The sequence below is a fragment of the Anarrhichthys ocellatus genome, unplaced genomic scaffold (assembly GCF_004355925.1).
Source record: "Anarrhichthys ocellatus isolate YVR2014 unplaced genomic scaffold, GSC_Weel_1.0 scaffold45, whole genome shotgun sequence".
NCBI lineage: Eukaryota > Metazoa > Chordata > Actinopteri > Perciformes > Anarhichadidae > Anarrhichthys > Anarrhichthys ocellatus.
The window spans coordinates 1,469,348-1,491,588 of record NW_022280075.1 but is presented as its reverse complement, the minus strand read 5'-3'; the positions used below and the strand labels follow the sequence as shown (position 1 = coordinate 1,491,588).

At 43.1% G+C, this 22,241-nt stretch overlaps 1 protein-coding gene across 1 annotated transcript; it reads right to left on the bottom strand.

Annotated features, from left to right (window-relative positions):
• Positions 1 to 603: 603 nt before the first annotated feature.
• fgfr4 (fibroblast growth factor receptor 4) lies at positions 604 to 19,482 on the bottom strand. Its single transcript, XM_031869005.1, has 22 exons — positions 18,878 to 19,482; positions 16,599 to 16,809; positions 13,166 to 13,338; positions 12,895 to 13,045; positions 12,678 to 12,728; positions 12,370 to 12,420; positions 11,401 to 11,670; positions 11,006 to 11,095; positions 10,733 to 10,899; positions 10,450 to 10,573; positions 9,580 to 9,770; positions 9,175 to 9,313; positions 8,753 to 8,946; positions 8,415 to 8,560; positions 7,987 to 8,108; positions 7,787 to 7,897; positions 7,422 to 7,612; positions 5,452 to 5,574; positions 4,809 to 4,879; positions 4,385 to 4,522; positions 3,705 to 3,810; positions 604 to 3,232 (listed from the first exon to the last, which is right to left on the bottom strand). Exons 2-22 carry the CDS (start codon positions 16,693 to 16,695, stop codon positions 3,056 to 3,058), a joined length of 2,883 nt encoding a protein of 960 aa, XP_031724865.1. The 5' UTR covers positions 16,696 to 16,809; positions 18,878 to 19,482; the 3' UTR covers positions 604 to 3,055.
• Between the last annotated feature and the right edge of the window lie 2,759 nt (positions 19,483 to 22,241).

The window sequence follows — 22,241 nt, the reverse complement described above, 5'->3', positions numbered from 1 at the left end:
TGGACATCGCTGTAGCAACGTCATCATAATACCAGATCTCAGCTGTTCATTTGTTCATCACGACTGATAAGAATGATTGACAAAACTACAAAAATAAGGCTCAGGATGTAATAACCTGTAAGTTTCCTTTCCATTGGGAACAAATTGGCTCAGGAAGGCGACTTTACACGGATACTAGGATTCTAATACACTGAATCCCCTAAAAAAGCAACCAGGTAAGTGTTCCTTTGAATTAGAGACAATATTCATATTCATATTCATTAAGACTAATATTTAAAGACTATTAACAATGGAATCCCCTTCTTAATCATGTTAATATTAACTATCTATAATTATTCACTGAATACATCCTTCAGTATCGTACCACTCAAAAATCACAATAAAGAAAAACCAAAAAAGAAAATTAGAAGGTCACTGCAATGCATGCATCTGCAGGGAGCTGCAGCCAAATGAGCTAGATGAGCCAACGAGCTCATTACACACAGCTGGGGCGTGTGTTAAAATCACGTCTGGGTTTGTAGGTTTCCAGTGAAAGCATCCGTTTAGCTAATATTTCCATTGTTTTAATGCAAAGACAGAGACAAAGACACAGATCTGCTTTATTTTAAATTATACTTTATTTCATAAAAAAACAAAACAATAAACAAATAAATTAGATATTTCTAAAATAATTATCTGGAGGAAATGTTTAAGAACGTGGTGATTGTTTACAGTTTGTATCTGGGAGAAGAGCAGATAACTGGAATGTAAAGATGCATATGTATCCGGACACTTTGCCTACGTTTGCATTTAAATGTGAAGAGCTTCATTCTAAAATGAGACACCAATTGTCACTAGATGATTGACAGCGTGGAAAGCAAACAAATGAGGGAGAGAAGACACGTGAATCCTTCATTGACTAAACGGTTGGCTGGTTACACTTCATTTTGAAATCAAACCCTTCATTTTTCACTTGAAACAAAAAAGACCAGAGAGCAATCTAGCAACACAGCTGGTGATGCAGGTATCAGCCAAGACAGACACATATGTTTCAAACCTAAATCAATTAAGTTCCATGGAGTCAGTTTGGTGAACTTTGGTGAATTTTGACAAGCATATTTCCATACAACTGTCAAAATGGTTGCTTTGTTTGCGTCTGCGGTCTGATTCAGGAGGTGGGCCGAGGACACGGGGGAGTTCTCTGCAGCTGGTCCCGGTGGCCAATCTGAATTAAGATTTGTAAATTTAAAAGATGGCGGCTGTGGGGATAAAGATAGGGGAGTATGGGAGAGAAGAGGACACATTAACATAATAAGAGCCTCTTCATTTGCACACAAGGCCAAGCTATCCCCACACCACCACCCCCACCCCTGCAGAACTCCCTCTGGTCCGTAGTCACACCCATTAAGCCTGCAAAGCCTTCATTGTCCGGCCGGGCTGCGGACCTGAAGACCCCTCGCCAACAGATTGGGCTGGGTGAAGGGTTACAGCCAGACAAAGGAGGCTCCCTCCCCCCCTCTCCTCTATTTGAAATCAATCACACTGGCTTTCACATGCAGTGCCCCCCTCCCTTGTCAACAGTGACAGTGGGCTTGGGCCAGCTCCCCAGCATAGTCCCCAGTGCTGAATCGTCAGTACTCCTTTCAGAGTCGAGTCCCACCCTGGACACACACTGTCTCTGACAATGTAGACTGAAATACTGAAGCTGTTGTTGGAGGAAGACCATGGACTGTTGTCTCAAACTATGCGCGCTTGTTTGTACATGTAAATGAGTCTCATGACTGTTTCAAAACTCGTTTTATAACTTAAGAAATGCATCCGAGCGAAATAATTGGTGGGTTTTCATCCAACAACAGCAACAAGAACTGGAACTCCTTCTGGTATTCAACCACAAATTGTTTGATTGGGCTGGAGGTCGAAGCAGCTTACTACAAAATGACAAATGGAGGGTTTCATTCCAAAAATGTAAGCCATCGTTAAAGGCCAAATCCATCATTTTTGTACCACATACGTTTGAGGTTTGAGTCGTCAGATTTTGTTTTTCTCGGTTAGTCAAAATACTGGTTGGTTTTTTACATTTGTTTTGCAAAAGCTGCTGATGTAAACCAATTTTTAACAGCATCTACTGTTTGTTTATGATTTGGGGGTGATTTCAATGTTTTGTGTTTCATTTTGGGGGATCATTGGGTTCAAACCTTCCCTCGAAATGTAATATTTTGGAATAAAACCCGAACATGAATACAGTGTGACAGCTGCGACAGGTTTGGCACTTGAAACACTTGATTAAATTCCTCTCTCCTTTCTCCTCCAATAACCTTCATTTTGTGTCATTCAGAATAATTTATAAAGGCAATCGTCTTTCTGCTGTTGATATGTACATACAATATTTTAATATTCTAATATATTCACAGGAAATCGTAAATTCAGGCACTTTGCTGCCACTACAGCCACTTCTTAGCACACGAGATCCTGAGATTTAAGACCGTTTTTTCTTTTTTAAATAAGCAACACAAAAGTAAAATAATCTTATATAGAGAGATTTATATTTAACTATCAGTTTCTTCTTTTTTTATCATAGCAAAATAAATCTTTTGTTTTTGTTAAAATTGTCTTTATCACGAGGTTTCTCGCCCTGGTTCTGGGTTGTGTGAGGAGATCATTGTCCTTCAAAGAAAGCATTTGGAGGCCTTTATGTGTACCAGGATCTACTCCTGTTCTGTTTAGTGCCGTAGTTTTCCAACGTTTCCAACTGTTCTTGGACACAGCACCAGAGCTGATAGTCCAAAGTACCGCGTTTGTGTTTGTCCTCTTTTCCGATGCCCACGGTGAAATGTTTTTCCTCAAACCTTCACCATGTGATGAAGCCCACCAGCCTCAGTGCTCCATGTGCATACATGTGTTTATATGTGTGTGTATACTGTGAATGCCCACCTATATCTAAGGGCTTCGTCTGGTGCCATAATGGAGGTCCAACTTTAACTTGACGAAATGCTTCTGCGGACCACCAATATGGCCGCCAGTGGATGTGTTACATGTGTTCATGTCTGTAAACGTGTGGGTGCCGTCCGTTGCGAGTCTATCGGAGCGCCGTCTTCATGTCTACCCTGGAGCACACGTCCTGGTAGCCCAGGAGGCAGGGGTCGGTGGACAAGGCATCGTGGGTAAAAACAGAGTCGTTGTCAGAGGAGCAGGAGCTGGACGTGTCCTCGCACGACGGGGAGTACTGCTCGAAGGGCGTCGACAGGTCCAAGTACTGAGGGATGAGAGGGAGTTCAGACGTTAGAGAAATGTTGGCGTCTCAAGAAACATCAAGATGTTTGTTAAAAAAAAAGGCTTTCGGACTGCGAGTGAATTCGCTTTTAGTTGTTTCAGGACCACCGAAACCATTACCGAGACAAATTAAAAGCTAGAAATATGTCTTTTGATGCATGTAAGAACCAAAAAATCCTTCACATGAAATATTGACCAATCTGCAGGCTGCTCTGACTTTTCCGCTCTTTGGACGCTGCAGCCGAACATTACATTTTTGTTGTTTGGAGCCTCTAAGCCCCGGATTCTGCTCGCTGTGCATTAACTCTCGGGAACTAAATACATCTGGACTGCAGATTGTGAAAGAGAGGATGTTTGTGTTCATTTCCACGAGTGCATACGTTAGGCTGTGTGCATGTGTATGTGCAGTTTCATTGGGGGGGGAGTAGGTGCATGGATGTGTGTTTGAAACCCACCTCGTCAGAGATGGACAGCAGCACTTTGTCCAGCTCCTCCACCAGCTGCTTGAACGTCGGCCTCTGGGTGGGAACAGCGTGCCAGCACTCACGCATCATCATGTAGCTACAGAGGAGAGAAAAAACCCACAGCAAAAATTATTTTGACCATTTAGAAAATCTATGAGAACATTATCAGCTTTGCAAAGTTTAAGTTTAGTTGATGGATGCAATGCTTATGTTATATATATATATATATATATATATATATATATATATATACTACATACAGGGTTCATACACATTTTAATCAATAAAGACTTTTCAATAACTCTGAAGCACATTTTCATGATCATACAAACTTCTTTGTTTGAATAAAAAAAAAGGATAAATGATCCGAGTCTGACGTTATCCCACACAGAGAACAATGTAACGCGACAAAACTGATCTGCCGAACATTGAAGTATTGTTCAAATAATACAGATTCTGTCAGTTGATCTTAATTGAGCCACATTTGTTCTTTTACACAGGTATTTGGGAAGCCTATTTCATGACTCTTCCTATATTTATAATATATTGTATATTTATTTTTCCAAAACTTCTCCAGGCTGTACAAACCCTGTATATATATATACATATAGGGAGGGGTGTTGCAGCCAAAAACATACTAAAAGCATCATGAGTAAGACACTCTGGCTTACAGTTCATGTGTGCAGTTGGAGGGTTTGTCCATGCGGTGTCCTTCCTTCAGCAGCTTGAAGAGCTCCTCGACGGGGATACCAGGGTAAGGGGAGCCGCCCAGCGTGAAGATCTCCCACATCAGTACACCAAACGACCACCTGAGCAGAGACGAGGGGATCAGGACACGTCTACTTTTGTTTACAGTGGTGTACAACGATGTTCGACAAAGACAGAGCGCTTGAAGATACGATACAATTGACCCTTCGCTACGCTCCTGACCCTTGTCGGTGCTGACCAATGCGAAAGGTCAATTAAGTTTTTTGGTCGTTCAGAGTTGATGAGTACAGTTACGTGATGCTTTGACAAGACAGGTAATGGAAAAATAATTGTCTTTGTTATAAAGAACTAGGTTTCTTCCGTGCAGGTACGAGAAGTTGGACTTACACGTCGCTCTGGTGCGTGTAGACTCTGTCAAACAAAGCCTCTGGTGCCATCCACTTCACCGGCAGCCGTCCCTGCAGAGCGAACACGGACAAGTTAGAGACTCACATTCATTTATCACAACAACTCACACGTTCTTCTGTTTCTAAAATGTTTTTCTCTTTTCTTCGTTCACAATCCTACCTCTCCTCCCTCCTCGTCTACCCTCTTTTCTAATTAAGTCCCATTAAGCCTGCTGCCAATCAGTGGGAAACATCAGACATCTGTCTTGAGGAGTATTAAAGCCGTGAAAGGAACCTGGCTGAGGGGCAGACATGTTTACAAGCAGCCTTTCTTTTCTTTTTCTTTTTTACAAACAACCAGCTTCCGCTTTCACCTCTAAACAATTTAAATATCTTGACCTGAAGATATTTAATTTGTTTTATTGGATGATCTCAACATGGTACTTTTTAGGGGAAATATTCCTGTTACTTTACAGGGTCAGAGGTCAAATAGAAGCACATTTTAGCATATCAGCTGTGTAACATTAAAAGGAGAGCAGCAATTTAGTTGTACTCTTACTCTCCCTACTGGAAAGCAAGTTTCCTCACTGCAAAGCTATACAGGAGTGATTTCTAAATACATTCCACGACAAACTGTCACTCACATTTGTGGTTTTCTTGTAGTAGTCGATCTGGTGGACTCCTCTGGCCAGGCCGAAGTCAGCGATCTTCATCACGTTGTCCTCCGTCACCAGAACGTTTCTGGCTGCCAGATCTCTGTGGATGCACTGCGGAGAGAGAAGAGAGAGAATTAAAGACTGACACAAAACTCTAAAGTGAGCTTAAGGCCAACAGCTGGGTCTCCAGATTAGAAGATTAGCATAAAGTTTAAATGGCCCTGGTTGATATGCTAAGAGATTGAATGTTGAATTTGGAAAGTGGGCTGAATGCATCAGGGATTTTTATGAGTATGTTGCCAGTATTTTTAAACCGCTCCCCCTTTGTCAAAAGTATAAATTTACAGTCCTGGCCCAACAAGAGGGTCGAACAAAACTTTATTATCAAGTTTATACATTCATGAAATGCACTTTTTGAAGTGAGACTTGTGGCGCGACACTTTCTCTTCTGTTCCAAGTCGCGGTTAGGAGTATTCATGTAAAAACATGGCGTTACGGGAGGTAGAAATGATTCACTGCACATTTTCTCCAAAAATGAAAAGACTCAGGAGTCTAAAGTCAACACACAGCGGCTCATTTTAGTGAACGCATCAAATTTAAAATGTCTTTATATAGAAACCAGGGAGTTTGAAGAAAAAACAAACCCCTTGTGAGGGAAAAAAAGAAAGGCACTCTTTGCCCACATTGAATGGATATCATTAAGTTTATTTTGGTTTTCATTCGAAATAGATGTGGGATTTGTGGGGACGTGCAAAATGAACCAGGGTTGGTTTGTGGGTGTCCCCATAATGGAGGGTTAGTTTCAGGCTCCTGCATTCTTAGGAGGCCGTAGAGCCAGAAACCTGATGCCTGCACCCAGACGACGGCTCTGCTGCCTGTTTGCTAACAGATTTATGGCAGCGCTAAAAGGGACAAAGCCCTGCGATGGAGGGGGACGGACAGATGGATGGAGAAGAGTAAACAGGACTGAAGCTGCGGCAGCTTTCTGCTTAGGAATGCCTGTCTGAGACACCGGCTGGCAGACAAAGAGACGTGTTGATAAGAAGCACACAGACAGAGTGCATGCTGGGAAAATGAAAGGAATAGAAACATGAGGGGGTTGGGATGGGAAGAAAGAAAGAAAGAGAGAAAGGGGCAGACAGATGCAAAGACAGATCTATCTGAAGGCCAAGTGCCCCAATCCCAAAACACAGAATTACACGAGAACTCAATCCTAATCCTAATTCCAAACTTCTGATACTACAAAGCATTTTACTATCCTGCTTTCCTTTTGTGGCTCCATTTCCCGCCCAGGGATGTGGATACATTTTACTGAATTGTTGTCTGATTCCTAAACATCCCTCTTAAGTCCCTTGAGATCACCTAAAACCATAAATCAATCGTCTGGCTCACACCAAAAGTACTACGCATTAGAAGTCTCAAGTTACATTTGAGTGCTGAATATATCTGTTGGGGCTACCTAAGCATATGGATATTGTCTACTAAAATTAGCAAAGAAAACTACATGGTTTTAGTTCAACAACAATGTATAACACGCTTAGTCATCTCTGGGTTCTTTTTTCAATAAAGTTTCGTCCGTTAAGGGGAAAGAAAACATCATAAATTCCCAGAATCTAAGATGATGTCTTCAAATATCTTTGGCTTTTTTTTTTATTTGTCAAGCTGCTTATATGATTAAACAAATATTAATATAGTCAATTAATTACCAGTCAGTCTGTTGGTCGAATAATATAATCTTTTCTGCACTTAAGTTTCCTGACAAGCTTCTTAACTGCCGGTGAAAATTACAAAAACTCTTTAGACACAAAGTGCCCAAAAAAGAAATGTACATCAAATGTATAATCATATATAAGTGTTGAAAAAATGGCCTCTTGCTTCCATGAAACATATGAAGAAAATATTTACAGCCAACACAGACTGTTCTTCTTCTACTACAAGACTCTTTAAAGTGAGCGTACCCTTTTGGAGGCCAGGTACTCCATCCCTCGGGCCACCTGGTAGGCGCAGGACAGCAGGTCTTTGAAGGTAAGCTGCTCTTCAGGCACCTTGGTCACATCAAAGGTGTAGTCCATGCCTGGGGGTCTCCGGGCCCGCAGATACTCCCTCAGACTGCCTTTGGAGGCGTACTCCACCAGCACATACAGAGGCCCTGAGGGGGGAACACAAACAGGATGAAGGACGGAGCTGTTTCTATTGTTGTTTTAGCCTTGAGGCTTGGGATCACCATCGTTGAAAAACTAACTAAATTAGTTGTTTCTTGAGATTTACAATAATAAGCACCCTCAGTTGAAGCAGAAATGAACCAGTTTAGTTAGATACTCACCATCCTGTGTGCAAACCCCAAGCAGGTTTATGATGTTCTTGTGTTTGTCCATGACCTTCATCAGCTCCATCTCCGAGATGAGGTCTGCCAGATCTTTGTCTGTGGCGTCATCTTTAGGGAAAAATACATTTTGTTTAGAAGACAGAAGACTTAGGCTGATATCGAGAGGCATTTTTGTGTTTGTATTATTTCTTTCCTACCTTTGAGCATCTTAACCGCCACAGTGGAGGCCGGATCTGGAGAGTCCTTGTTGATGCTGTAGGCATCGGCTCTGACCACCTGACCAAAGCAGCCTTCTCCTAGAGGTTTGCCCAATGTTAAACTAGAGAAAGAAAGAGCGAAAGTTAGCGAAAATAAGCATGCACAAATGACAACTGTACAAATCCATAATTTGGGGCTCTGGCTTCCTAAAGCAAAGGCTGGGTAGGGCCAAAAGCTGGCTGTGGGCTCGTTTCTTTTTTGGTCCCACAAATGAGTCCCAAAAGCCAAACTAAACTTAGTGAAGAAATACTCTCTTTGCAAGAACTTTTAAGTAAACTCTGAAGACACATTTCTTTCAAACGTGACAGCCGAGTGTAATTACTTTGCAGATGATGGCGGAAGCGATTCTAACTTGCAGATAACTTACTTCTCTCTGGGGAACTCCCAGTCCGGGTCGTAGGGCAATTCAAACTCCATGACTCCAGCCAGCATGGGAGAGCAGCTGGACGAGAGGCGAGCCACCCTCATAAGCGACGCACTGGACTTCCCTGACGAGTTGGACTCCACCGAGTACTGAAGGAAGAGGTACAGAAAATGTTGTTAACATGAACATACAGGAAGGTCTCAAGTGTGGGTGGCTCGAAACCACTATAAACATGCTTCCTGCAAACTCAAGCATACCCTGGGGCTTTAGTCATTGTCGACTACTTTTTAAAGTTAGAGAAGACAGACTTGGAAGTTCCCATAATGCATAGCGCCCTGTACCTGTCTGCGAAGAGGAAACTTGGAGAGCTTCTGGACTGGCAGGGCATCAAACGGCTCCCTTCTGGGGTGGACCTGCATTCGACACAACACCACGATGACGATGGCCATGATCAAAGCCAGGAAACCACAGGCGTAGATGATGATGTCAGTGTACTTTGTCTCCAAGGTCTCAATAGCGTCTGCTGCTTCCTCCTCTATAGGAAGAAAGGGACAATTAAAAAAAAGAAGATATCACTCACTGAATCTTTTGCTGCCACACATTGTTTTTTATGCGGTGCAGCTTTATATTTAAGTTTATCAGCTTAGTGCAGTATTTGGCAGCAATGCAAGCATTTTTGGAAGAATTAAAAGTTTAAATAATTCTAGCAATTAAGTAAATTCTTTTCAGCTCTGATTCATGTCGCCTTCGGTTCGTTCTTTACCTGAGAGGACGGAGAGCCAGGCGGACTGGTGCGCAAATCCAATTGAATTTCCAGCCAGACAGGTGTACTCTCCTGCATCCTCCATGGTCACTTTGGACAAGTAGAGCACCTCCACCTCTGACATGTTCAGACTGCCGGTCTGCACAACACGATTGCAGAAAAAGTGACATTAACAGATATTCAACAATCATCACGATACAACTCCTTTTAAAAGTTCCACTAGAGGCTTTAACTATTGTTGAGCAAACTAATGCTACTTGTTTTTGGCACTTGTACATCAAGAAATCATAAACATAGGAAAGCAAATTGGAGGAGATAAAGGTAAAAGATAAAGCAGGTTCCAGTCTTTTGGATATCAGAACAGCGATAAGAACTTGAGCATACTTTAGCTAAAGTTTGACTAACCTTGAGGACCCGAACGTAGGGCGTCCCATCAGAGCCGTAGCGGCTGCCGTTCCTTTCTATGTGTTTGAGCCACTGAATGTGAGGCTGGGCGTCGCTGTAGACCTTACAGTGGAACTGGACGTCGCTGCCCACCACTGCTGTGATGTTGGCTGGTAGACCGGCCTGCAGGATGGGCCTGTGTGGGGAACGCTCTGTGTTGGGAAAAAATCAAAGAAGAGATGAGCAAAGTGGGCGAAGATGAAAGAAACATGTCTGCTTTCTAAACAAATGTCTGCAATTGCCAAGCAGTTGTCACAGTCACATATAATGTGTTTCCATGCTGGCATACCAGAGCAGGAAATGTCATTTTGGGGTGGAAATTGGTTCCACTAGCATGGTTCTTTTTCAGCTGGTCGCCAGGGCTCTCTTTGATCTGTGGTTACTCTCGCTCTCTGATCTCGTTAGTTGTCTCGTTAGTCTTCTCCCCCCGTCGGCGAGGACAGAAACTGACCCCGCGGTGGACGGGCAGCGAACAAATGAACAAACAAACCGCAGCCCTCCTCAATCTCCTGTCACAGGTCAGGTAGAAAACTGGTGTGGACGCCTGATCGTCCACATCCTGCCCATGCGCCCCTTTCCCCTTCTGCTCACCCCACCGGCTTATCCCCTCCCTCAGACTGGAGGTATGCCTTTTCCACAAGTGCTGACTAATGACTGTTGCTATCGCTGCCGTAAATACTGTCAGCCAGATCACAAAGTGTTGAAACTGAGATTTAAAGAATAATCTCTTATGTCTGTTTACCTGAATTCTGAAAATTAAACCAAAACCTTTTTAATATTCACACACTCTTGAAAATGTGTCCAGACAGCGCTGGATCATCCATTTCTTACCCAGGACATCGAGGACGTAGCTGTGAGCGATTGAGCCATATTTGTTCTCCACCAGGCAGGTGTAGTTTCCTCTGTCTGAAGGCACGACGCTCTCCATCACCAGGCTCCAGTGCTGGTGTCTCAGCTAGCCAAAGAAACACGCACAAAAAATACATCAGCATGGATAGACACTCACTGAGCTTTATAAAACTCATATATCACTGTAAACTCTGCCGGATCATCTGAATGAAACCAGCTGTGATTCAGCTTTATTTAGAATTCAGGAGATGGAACCCATCCTCACCTTGATGCCCCCAATGCGGTGCTCTCCTCTGAATTCACGTCCATTTTTTAGCCAGCGGATGCTCGGCATGGGGCTGCCCATGGCCGGGCAACGGAACTTCACCGTGTTGCCTGCAGGAACAGCATACAGCTTCTTCTCCATACGCTGAGTGTGGGTCCAGTAAGGACCTGTATGGACAAAGACCAACCAATGACACGTTAGTCAGAGAAGGCTCTGATGAAGCCTGGAGGTTGAGTTGTACTAGTTCCCAAAGGAACAACAGCAACAACGTACCTCTGGAGAAGTAAACCTGGTCGTTTTCGATCTCAGCCGATGAGTCCTCCAAGCCGTTGTCCTCATCATCGTCCCCCGACCCCAATGAGTCTGGAAACAAATACAGGTAACATGAAATAACACTTTTCTCGATCTTTGTTTGGTCTATAAAATGTCAGAGATCAAAATGCTCATTGCAATCCAATAGCACCGGCAAATTTTGTCGACCGATTAATCTACTTGTGTCATCTCAAATGTAATGTAACATAATGTGCGCAGCAAGAGTGTCTGTGAACAGGTGGTTGTTTTGTACAAGTAAATAATGTTAACTTGGCAACATTAGGTACAACCGTGAAATGCAACACCAATTTTAAATCCCTAAAACAACTGTTAGTTAACAGTGTTGGTGTCCTTACCTGCCACAGTGATGGTGAAGTTCCTCACAGGCTCTTTGGTTCCCCGCAGAACACACACATAAATGCCAGAGTCCTCGTATGTCACATCTGTGATCTCCACGATGGCGCCGCGGATCTGGATGCGGGGCGTGGGCAGAACCCGGTGCCCCTCCTTGTACCAGTTCACCGCCATGCCGGGCCGGGTGCTCGGGTCGCAGCGCAGTTTCAGGACGTTGCCCGGCTCCAGCAGAAGACGCTCCGTGGTGTCCTCACTCAGGTCGTCAATAACATCTGTTGAAAGAAATTGAAAATCGGCACAAAATTGAGTCTGTGCCCCTCGTTTCGTTTCTTTCCCTCATTTTCTATATTCTACTCTTTCTTGCACATGTCAGCAGGTTATTTCTTCTTCTCCTCTCTGAAGTAAGTGGCCGTCCCCTCAACTATGACCTTCAACACTTCAACTCCATTATCTCCTCTACCAACAAACACACAATGAAATTGCCATGGAGACCAGGAGGCCAACCCTCCTCCACACACCCCCTTCTCCTCCTCCTCATCTTTTTGTTCTCCTGTGGATTATTGTGGGACTGAGAGCAATCTAGCTAACACTACAAACTCCCCCCCAAAACAGAAAGAAAAAGAGAAGGAAGAAGACAATCTGAAGCTAATGAACATGTTGCAGCGTGACAGTGGATGGAGAGTAAATCTGAGGGGCGGTGAAGGTTCACTGGAGATCTAAGTGAGCGATGGGAGGAGAGAAGTTCATTCCAGCCTGGGGAGGACGAGCCCACACAGATGGCCGCCATACTATCTTCAAGAGTCTGTGCTGTCTTTTCTGGGTTTTACAAACTTATTCTGAACAGCTTAAACTCCCGCATTGTCAATATTTAAAGAAATTGCAATGTCAGAAAAGGATTCAAACTAAAACACTTTGGGATTTGACAATGTTTATTTTGGATTTAACATTTTCCAGCATGAGTACTAGGTTACCTGATGTGATTATTGCAGCAGTCAGGTCCACGTTTCGAGAAATGATGGGACCTGTTGGGAGTAAAAAGTTGAGGTTAGAATATAACGTAATACTTGGTCTTGACAGATGCTAAATTGTCAAGACCAATGTAGCACTTACTGTGCTGTCTTTTTGGGGTTTTACAAACTTATTCTTGACAGCTTAAACTCCCGCATCATCAATATTTAAAGGGACTGCATCGTAATAAAAGGATTCAAACTAAAACACTTTGGGATTTGACAGTGTATATTGTTGGATTGAACATTTTCCAGCATGATAATTAGATTACCTGATGGGATCTCTGCAGCAGTCAGGTCCACATTTCGAGAAATGATGGGACCTGTTGGGAGTAAAAAGTTGAGGTTAGGATATAACGTAATACATCGTCTTGACAGATGCTACATTGAAGTATAATTTGGCTAAAAGTCTGGACTCATTGTATGAAGTTGACACCAAAACTAGCAAAATGTGCCCAAAATGTTGGTGTGATGATAAGAGTGTCTTACCAGGCAGGACCTCCAGCCACGCCGACTGTATGGCTTGAACTGCCTGTCCTTCGTGGGTGCTCTCGGCCATGCAGATGTACTCTCCACCATCCTCCAGACTAATGTTGGACAGATGCAAAGTGTTCACCTTGGACACGTTGCTCTGCAGGGCCTGCGTGGAGGAGTGATCATTTAAACCTCTTGTATATAATCTAATAATCATCTAATATGATGAGGACTGAATCAAAACATAAAATTGTTTGTTTGTATCTGTCGGCGGATCTGTTCTCACCGTCAGAGCCCTGAGGCGAGGCGGTCCTCCCTGGCTGACCTCCATCTTCAGCCACTGCACCTTGGTGGATGCCGACCGGTGGACTTTACACACCAGCTTTGCCTGACCACCCACCAACCCCGTGGTGTTTTCTGGGTAACCTGGCACGATCAGAGGCCTGGAGACCCGAAGATCTGGATAACAAAAAGGAGATACATATAGAAAATGAGTCTTAATTTTAGATATTGGGGAGGCATTTCACCTCCACTTGCATTTCTAGCTTGAACCTTTCTTCCTCTGAACAATTTTATTTACTCCTAAAATACCAGATTCCAGGTATCATGTTATGGTGAAGTCATAGGATAAAAGAGTCCAGTGTTTTAAACAAACTGCCTCAAACCTCCTTGGTCTGAACAAGTTCTCGAGTGAACAAGACAAAAAAAATTGTCAAAACAGACCCTAGAGGTTTCAGTTTACCTCTGAAAGGTCCGGCAACAGAAGTACACCATGTACCTTAACAGCCGCTGTCATTTAATGCTACCAGGAACCGGTGATAGAGTGCCCTGATAACCCAGCTACCATAGTGTAACCATCAGCCACAGTGCCCTCCATTCACCGGGTCACTCGCCCATTCGTGTGCTCGCCCACTCACTTGTTGGAGCATATGTGCGCCCTGGCTGGGGACCTCGCTCGCTGCTCAGTCACTCAGAACGAGCAATTTTCCAGGGCAATTTTCTGTCTGATTGCTTCCTGCGAGCGCTTAGTGAAAAGGCAATCTGTTCCCTTGTCAGAGTGAAGTGCTTTCAGGAGCACACACACACACAGCTACAACCTTTGTGAGTGGGAAATCAGACACGCTGATTGGTCAAAGCAGCCATAAGGAAAACAAATTAAAAGAGCCGTGGTGATGGATAGTTTTAATGTGAACACATTACACATACACTAACTGGGTCAAAATATTAAGAATAAGAGATCCCAACAAGCATCTTTATCTAATGGAGCAAACACAGTAAAACATTCACAGAGATGAAAACACACACACACACACACACACACACACACACACACACACACACACACACACACACACAGCCGTGGTAATGAACTTGCAGAGAAGGGGACGGTGCCCTGGAGTTGAACTCGCAGCAGAGTGTGAATTGTCACCCAGAGGCGAGGGGGCAAACAAAACACAACACAACACAAACAAACCGCTCGGCCGGTGCGAGCAAGCCATCAGCCAGCCGGCCGGTCGGCTGGGCTGGCAGCGCAGAGCTCTCTGTGGAAACCAGTTGGGACAATGAGGAGTCTCATGCCCTGACCCGGGAGTAGAGCAGCAGAGCTACAGGTCCGTTTTATCTCTGCAAAGCTACAGCACACCTCAAAACCCTTTCGTTTTGTTCTAGAGGAGAAATGCTGAAGTTTGATCCAATCAGCTTTAATTCTAAGGAGTTAACTCTTTATTTTAACGTCATAAATACAATCTATAGGAAGTGACTATGAGCACTTTTTAAAGTGTTTATTGATGTATATATAAACAGATATTGCATGGTTGACAATATCATATAACACAGTTGCTATAATATGAATCGATCTACTTATACTCATAAATATGATCTTCCTGGGAACAGTTCTTCTCCACTCTCCGAACAATTCTCCATCTGCTGTCGGAGGCCAACAGATGCAACGGACAGCCCCGAAGAATTCTAGTAAGTGGACCTTGAGTCCCACTATTGTTTCTGAGGTCATAAATGAACCTGCGACTTCAACATCTCAGATTTGTATGAAAAGCTAATGAAAGCATCTGCTCTTTTGCGTCATCGTATAGCATTAGATATGATTACATACTTCGCTAACAATCGTTCATTACCTGTTTTTGACGCAGTCACAGGTGCCTGATGTATGAGAAGTTATAATAAACACTTCCTCAGGCAGCTCTGGCCTGTTCAGCAGATGCCCTCCTAAAACAAATAAATGCCAACCAACTTATGCAGAGAACAAAGCAAAAGAGGACGTTCTTTGGGACAATCTGTTCTCCTTAATGTTGTGTAGTTAAACAATTACAATATGCTACACATCCATTTGAAAAACTTTTTTTCTTTCTCTTAAAAAACAGGACCAAGCAAGGATTTTAGTTGCCAGCCAAATTTTGACATCATCTCTGTATATTTCCTGTTTTTATGTTGGCGTTGATGTTTGAATAGAGAGCAGCCAAAATCTATTTAAGCTTGCCAGATATGTACAGACAAAGGCTATACTCAGACTTTTCTATAATCTGTAATGATGTGGCAGAAAACACCACTGAAAATAAGTTTTTCGGCGGGGGGGGACATTGGACAAGTCAGATCCCTGCATTTAGCAGCATGTGGCCAGTAACATTAGATGTGTAATTATATTTCGCAACATGACAGAAAACGCCCGGTGGCTTGTTTCTGTGCAGAAAAGAAGCGATCTTCCACTTTGATTTGAGTCTCTTCTAAAATCACAGAAACTCCAAAAGGACCAAGATAAAAGTTGCAACGCTGCCTTCAAAGCTGCAACCTGCATGTTTTACGACCTGAAGATCTCTGTATGATGCCGGTTCAACTCTTAACTCATCCTTCTTAAATAAACCACAGAGTTTTTTCTTTTGCATGTTGTCCTCTGAGCCAGCAAGCCTCGGCTGGCCTCGCGGGGGCCCAGAAGTACAAAGATGCAGAGGAGACAGCTTCTGTGCTCGATGCCTCCGGGGCAACACAACCCACTTTGTCTTTCATCAATCTACACACAAAAATGTCCCCTAGTCCTTTAATTTGACTTAACAACATTATCTACTTCACGGCAAAGGAGAAGCAACTGATTCGACTGATTGTATTGGACAAGTTTACTGATTGCGCCGTAACCCAGTGGAAACAATCTGACAATTGCTGACATTTTGCATTGGCTTCTGTTTGTAAAGCATCCATGACCCCCCCCCCCCCCCCCAACCTCTGTAGCTGGCACACAGCCAGGCAGACTTACACTTCCGAGTCCCGGGACCTCGGACGGATCAGGTAGCTCAGTTTACAGCGGCAAAAACACTGAGAGCTTTCGCCCCCCTCCCCCCCTTTCTCCTTCCAAGACTGGACTGCAGCCTCTCTGTCATTTTTCCTGTCACCTTGACTTCCTCTGTGGTCATGGCTGCAAAGAAACGGACACTTTCTAAGAAAGGAAAGTGGGCTGATCGAAAACCATCGCAGGTATACACAGTTATGTTGAGGCAGACATTTTTTCTGCCCAGTAAATTGAGGATAAAGACGTAATACAATCAGACCTTTCAGTCACACACCTATCTTACTTTTATGCAGCACAAAGCCCCAACAGTGAGGAAAGAAACCATCTGTGAAGCCTCTTAAAATGATGTGGTTTCAGTTTTGACAACATTTGATAGTTTCAAGCATCATCACCTGCAGGGTAAAAAAAGCAGTTCAGGTCTTACCTTTAGTCCTTCCTTCGTTGATGGCCCTGGCTGAGAATCTGTCCATCAAGCAGAGCAGGAGAACACAGAACGTGCAGATCTTCTCCATCTTCTTCATGCTTGTCTTCTGGTTAAAAAGGCAGAAATATACGCTGGAAGCCTGGAGTTGGCCTCACACTCCGGTCCCTGGCATTGGAAACTTCAGAAACCCACAAAACCTCTTAATCCGATCCTGCAGATGCAAACAATGGGAGACAGTTATCAGCTGATCAGAGATCTGTCTGGAGAGCAGCTAAAGACACAAACTTCTCTGTTCCGTTTTAGACCAGGTGGCAAAAAAAAACACAAACACAAACAATTGTTCAGACAAATAGTAAAAGACGCTGTTTTGACTGTGAGCAGCTGTATTCTTAACCAGACGTCCTGCTAACTGTCCCGCTCGTCGGCCTTATATTGTCCAGGCTCTTCTGCGTCATGAATAAGGAGCAGGGCTGTTACCGCCTGTTGTTTGTCAATGGATGGCCCGGCTCAGTCTGCCCCGGGATAATGGGCCCTTACTGGGAAAACACTTGAAACTTGCCAGGAAGCTACAGAATCTGAAGGAGCAGCAGAGAGACTCGACTGGCAGCTGGCATGAAACTTCAGGTGGAAACAGGTGACTGCTCACTGGAGCATCAATCTGACTGCAGAGGGCTCATGTGATACCTCAAATTTGAGCATTTTACATCACAAAATAACTCATAATTTCACTTCCTGGCAATGATATTCTCATTTAATCGAGTAAACGTTTGGTCCAAACTTTGTCAGAGAACAGTAGAATAAATCACAGTGTGCAAAAGCCCAAAGCTTTAATTATTATCACTAATGACTTGAAAATGACTTGATTTATTTCTCAAAATACTTAGACCTGTTTTACAAAAATGTGGTTAACTACTGAATGCATCAATGCTATTCAAATATTTAAGCCCTCTAATAGAATTAGGAGCAAAGTTAATAAGAAAACTTCCACAAATGTGCATCTCTGTATAAATTATACATGGTACAACAAATACCTCAATTCCATGCGAAAATACAATTATTAATACTTAACTAATATTCATAAAAACCTTTAAAAAAACAACTAATTTAAGTACAACGCTGTCATCATGAACTCATACTGCAGACAAACTATAAACACTAACAGCCTACAACAAGAACACGAAAGGAATAATGCAGTGATTTTTTCTGCTGCGAGTCGGACCAACTGCGCACAGGCGCCAGACCCTGGTGTGTGCGCCCCATGCACGCAGGCCGCGCCCACACACACACACACACACACACACACACACACACACACACACACATATATACACACACAAACACACACACACACCGTGTAAAGAACCAGCCTGCTGAATGAAACGTATTCTTTCTCAATTAAGTACTGGAAAAAAAACTTTTTTCTCCTGCTGCTGCTAATTCCGCTGGCACGCTGCCTCGCCGCTGCAGCCAAAACACTTCTACTGCATTCTACTGTTTCTACTCAGAGAGAGAGAGAGAGAGAGACGTCACTTTGTAGGTTTTTATTCTGAATGTACTGCATCTTTCTACCACACAAATCACACTTAATAAATCAGTCATATGCACTGTTAGTATTAACAGAGTCAACCTTATAATGCTGTCAGTCAATCAATTTGATCAAGTGTCTGCAAATCCGGGATCAATCAAAGAAAAATAATCGCTTTATATATAAATCTTGACTTCAAATGTTCCCTGAAGGATTTTCCTGCAGAAGTGTCTGATCATGACTGTCACCGTGCACGGTGTCAATTTATCCACTTCATGAGGGTGAAATAGCATTCAATTTAATGTGCGGGATTTTTTTTTCTGTAGTCTGACAGAGTTCAAACTCCGCTTTGAGCGTCTTTCCTCCAAACAAATAGTCCGTTTGGAAGGTTCAATGTCCAACAGGCAAAGTGACTTGTTTGGATCTGTGCGCGTTGCAAAACACAACAAACTTCTTCGCCTCATATAAAAGCCACAAATGATTTCCCCAAATCCATATCTCTACGTTGAGTCCACTGTCAACGTGGATTTTCAATGCAAATGAACGATGGAGAAAAAAAACCTTATTGTGCCTTATTTCAGTACACTTGTTTTATGAAAACGAATGGAAAAAGTAGAATAAACTCACTCTAATAACTGTATCTGAGGTTGTAAGTAATTGCTTATGATGCTTTTAGTTGTGATTTAACCAACACACTGCTGCTGAAATGAATGAAATAACACATCTCCAGCTGTCTCGGTCTGTATTCACCCACCTTTCCTCCCGGTCTGTCGGCGCAGGGATGACTGGCACCAGGGGGTAAATCACTCCTTGTCTCGTTCGATACGAGTGAATATTGAAATCCTCATTTGGAGCTCCGTTGTCGCCACTGTACCTTCCCGAAAAGCAGTTCGTGAGCGTCTCTTGTGGATCCAGCTAAAAACAAAGTCAATCTTATAAATCCATTACAAACAGCCCCTTGGAACATGAACGACAGCTGCCGGGCTCTGCTGGTGACCGGTGGAAGGAGCCGTGATCCCCCTGGGCAAAGTCCACTGCAACCGGCCGCTCACAAGGCTAAATCCATGGAGAGAAAGAAAACCAAACACGGACCCAGAAAGTGGATTTTGCGCGTGTAATAAAACTGTCTCTTCTCGCTTAGAAAATATTGAAAAAGATCCAAAATGGCGAGACTAAGAGATTAATAGAGGTTGATAAAAGCCCCGTAGTTTAGAGTCCTCTCTCTGATGAACTGTAGTCTTGGATAACTCTTTACGTGCGTCTTTACGCAGCGCTTCTGCGAGCTCTCCTCTCCTGTGTGTGAGTGTATCCCGATCAGATTTGAGCTCTGCCGCTCAAATGTGTAGCTCAGCCTCCTCAGTTAGTTTTCCTTCTACCGCAGAGAGAGAGAGAGAGAGAGAGAGAGAGAGAGAGAGAGAGAGAGAGACTGCGTCCTCCACACACCAGCACTCCTACAGGACTCCGCTGCTCTCCGGACGGCAGTCACAACAACAATGGTCTGTGAGCGGCCAGGGGAGTAGGAGAAGGGGGGGGGGGGAGAGAGAAAGGGAGGGGTGCGCTTCTGTTACCCCCACACTAAAAGCCCCTCATCTGCCTCCCCCTCCTCTCCACGGTGCACAGCTCGCTAACGCATCAGAATCAGAAGTTTTAATATTTTGTGAGCAAACTGCACTATTTATGCCGTCTCCTACAGTGACCGAGCGCGTGCCAAATTAACCACATAAATCACTTCTCATAATTTATTGCGGGCTAATTGTCCTTTATGCAAACAGAGCATTAAGACCTCGCATTCAGTTGCTTTAGTGAGTTTTTAATTGCATCAGTGAAAGAAGAGGATCGCGTAATCCCATTAAAGCTGCAGCCCGGCCCTGTTTTTATCAGCTTTATGTTAAAGCTGCAGGTCAATTCAGTTCATTTCTAAAATGAAGTACTGTATTTTAAGATGCACAATTTTTAAAAGCTTTCTGTCATGTATTTTAGTTTTTTAATCCAGTCCATATTTTAATTTATTTAAATTCATGTATTTGATTATTAATTATAATTCATCCAGTTCAATTTTAAAACTGACAATACATATTGTTTGTATATTATTCAATTGCACTTTCTATATTTGTTTTGACAGTCAGTACATACAGACGTTAATACAACTGTTCGGCTACTTCAATACATATGGTCCTAAATCATCACGCAAGGTAGACGTTATTGTGATGTTACGGACCTTTGCGTGAGGAAATTCTCTCGAAATGGACCTCGTGAATTCTAATTGAATACCTCTGATCTATTAGCTATGACTTTAGTTCAGGAAAACGTCAGGATACGTTTTGGACATTTTCTTTCATTCTTCCATTTAAGTGTCTCCCTTTTTAAATCCTGGCATTTGGAGGATTTGATGTATGCATTCATCATCATTACATAACCGAAGACATAACCGAAGACATATTATTTAGGGACATATTCAGAAGATGATTAGACAACATGGTCACACACCATCATAGTTCCAGTGAAATGAAATCTTAATGCTGCAGCATACAATCATATTTTAAACAATAATGCGCTTCCGACATTGTGGCAACAGTTGGAAGAAGCCCTCATGCACAAAACCAGATCCAAGGACACTGACTGGCCTGCACAGAGACTTGACCTCAACCACATTCGACTCCTTTGGGATGAACTGATCATGCCTTGTGGCTAAATAGGAGCAAATCCCTGCGGCGAGCTCCCAAAATCTGGCTGTTTCTTAAACCAGAAGAGTGGAGGCTGTTAAAGCAGCAGATTAATGCCTCGTGGTTTTGGAAATACATGTGCATCTATCACATTTGGGTGGCTGTTCATACAATTCTGGCCATGTAGCTTATCAAAAATTGTGGAAAGAGAAATTGATGTTACAGGAAAGATTTTCAATAAGCATATGTCTCTTTGACAACAACATTTTCTCAGTATTGGTTTTGATGGATTTATAGATTCAGTCAAATTATTTAATATATTGATTCGAAGCTATTTAGTTTTGCATAACTAGCTTGTGTCCAGAGCGGTGGTTAATTTATTTAAGCCTCTGACAAATCCTGCAAGATTATTGTTTTTGCTTCTGCAGGATAGTTTTTTTTATTATGAAGAGAGACATGAAGTGCTGATGGGAGAGAAAGCAATCACAAGCTACAAAGGTCCCCGGCCCGGATTCAAATATGGTTACGTGATACCTGCTTTAGCCTAACCAGCCACTGGGACACTGCATCATCACGAAGAGAAGCTGCACACTCTGTTGACTTTTATCTGTTGGGTCAGACTCCTCCAGCGACCGCAGCTTGAGTGTGTTTACATGAAATTTGTGTGTTGAAATAAATTCCAGATTTGACCTTTGACACTTTGTGGTGCTACTGCGGGTCAGACAGAGCTTTACAGCGAAAGTCAAAGTACACAAATAAAGGAGGCCGAGTGGAAGTCATAAAGTAGATAAGAGCTGTGCTATTGCCAGCCGGCGCTATGTGGTGGACTGCTCGGCCAGCCTCTATACATGTGTGTCATACCTGAGTCTGTGTGTGTGTGTGTGTGTGTGTGAACTTGTACATCTATCTTTGTGAGGACTTGTAGAGTTTTAGACCTTCAGAGTGAGGACATTTTGACAGGTCCTCACTTCTTCACAGGTCTTTTTGAGGGTTCAGACCTAGTTGAGGTTAAAATAGGTTTACATGTGTGTGTGTTGGGGTTAGAGTGTGTTTTACCCATCTTGTGGGGACTGATGACAGAGTCACATTATGGGGACTCACCTTCTTTTGGGGACAAATGCATATCCCCATAACAGCATTAGCTTTTGGTCTAAATTTAGGGTACGGTTAGGATTAGTCTAGTAGCAGTAATGGTTAGGGTTAGGGTAAGTCTCCAGGAAATTAATGTAATTTGATGTAATGTTTCCAAAAGTCATGAAATCACAACTGTGTGTTTTTAGCCTGATAAATATATTAACATACCTGTGTTTTGGGGAGGGGACAGCAGTGTTAATGTTATTGCATCTTGTTGTTGTGCTAATGAGACACAGGTGGGATTACAGCCACCTCAATTGCTTGCTTCACACACACGCATATACAGACACACACACACACACGCACACACACACACACACA

What these genes read in the sequence shown, in the direction of transcription:
- fgfr4 (XM_031869005.1), bottom strand. Translation starts at nt 16,695, where the DNA reads ATGAAGAAGATGGAGAAGATCTGCACGTTCTGTGTTCTCCTGCTCTGC. An exon ending in CTCGCCTCAGGGCTCTGACG is followed by an intron (nt 13,046 to 13,165) that starts GTGAGAACAGAT and finishes TCCTCCACGCAG; the next exon opens with GCCCTGCAGAGCAACGTGTC. An exon ending in TCCAACTGCACACATGAACT is followed by an intron (nt 3,811 to 4,384) that starts GTAAGCCAGAGT and finishes TCTCCTCTGTAG; the next exon opens with CTACATGATGATGCGTGAGT.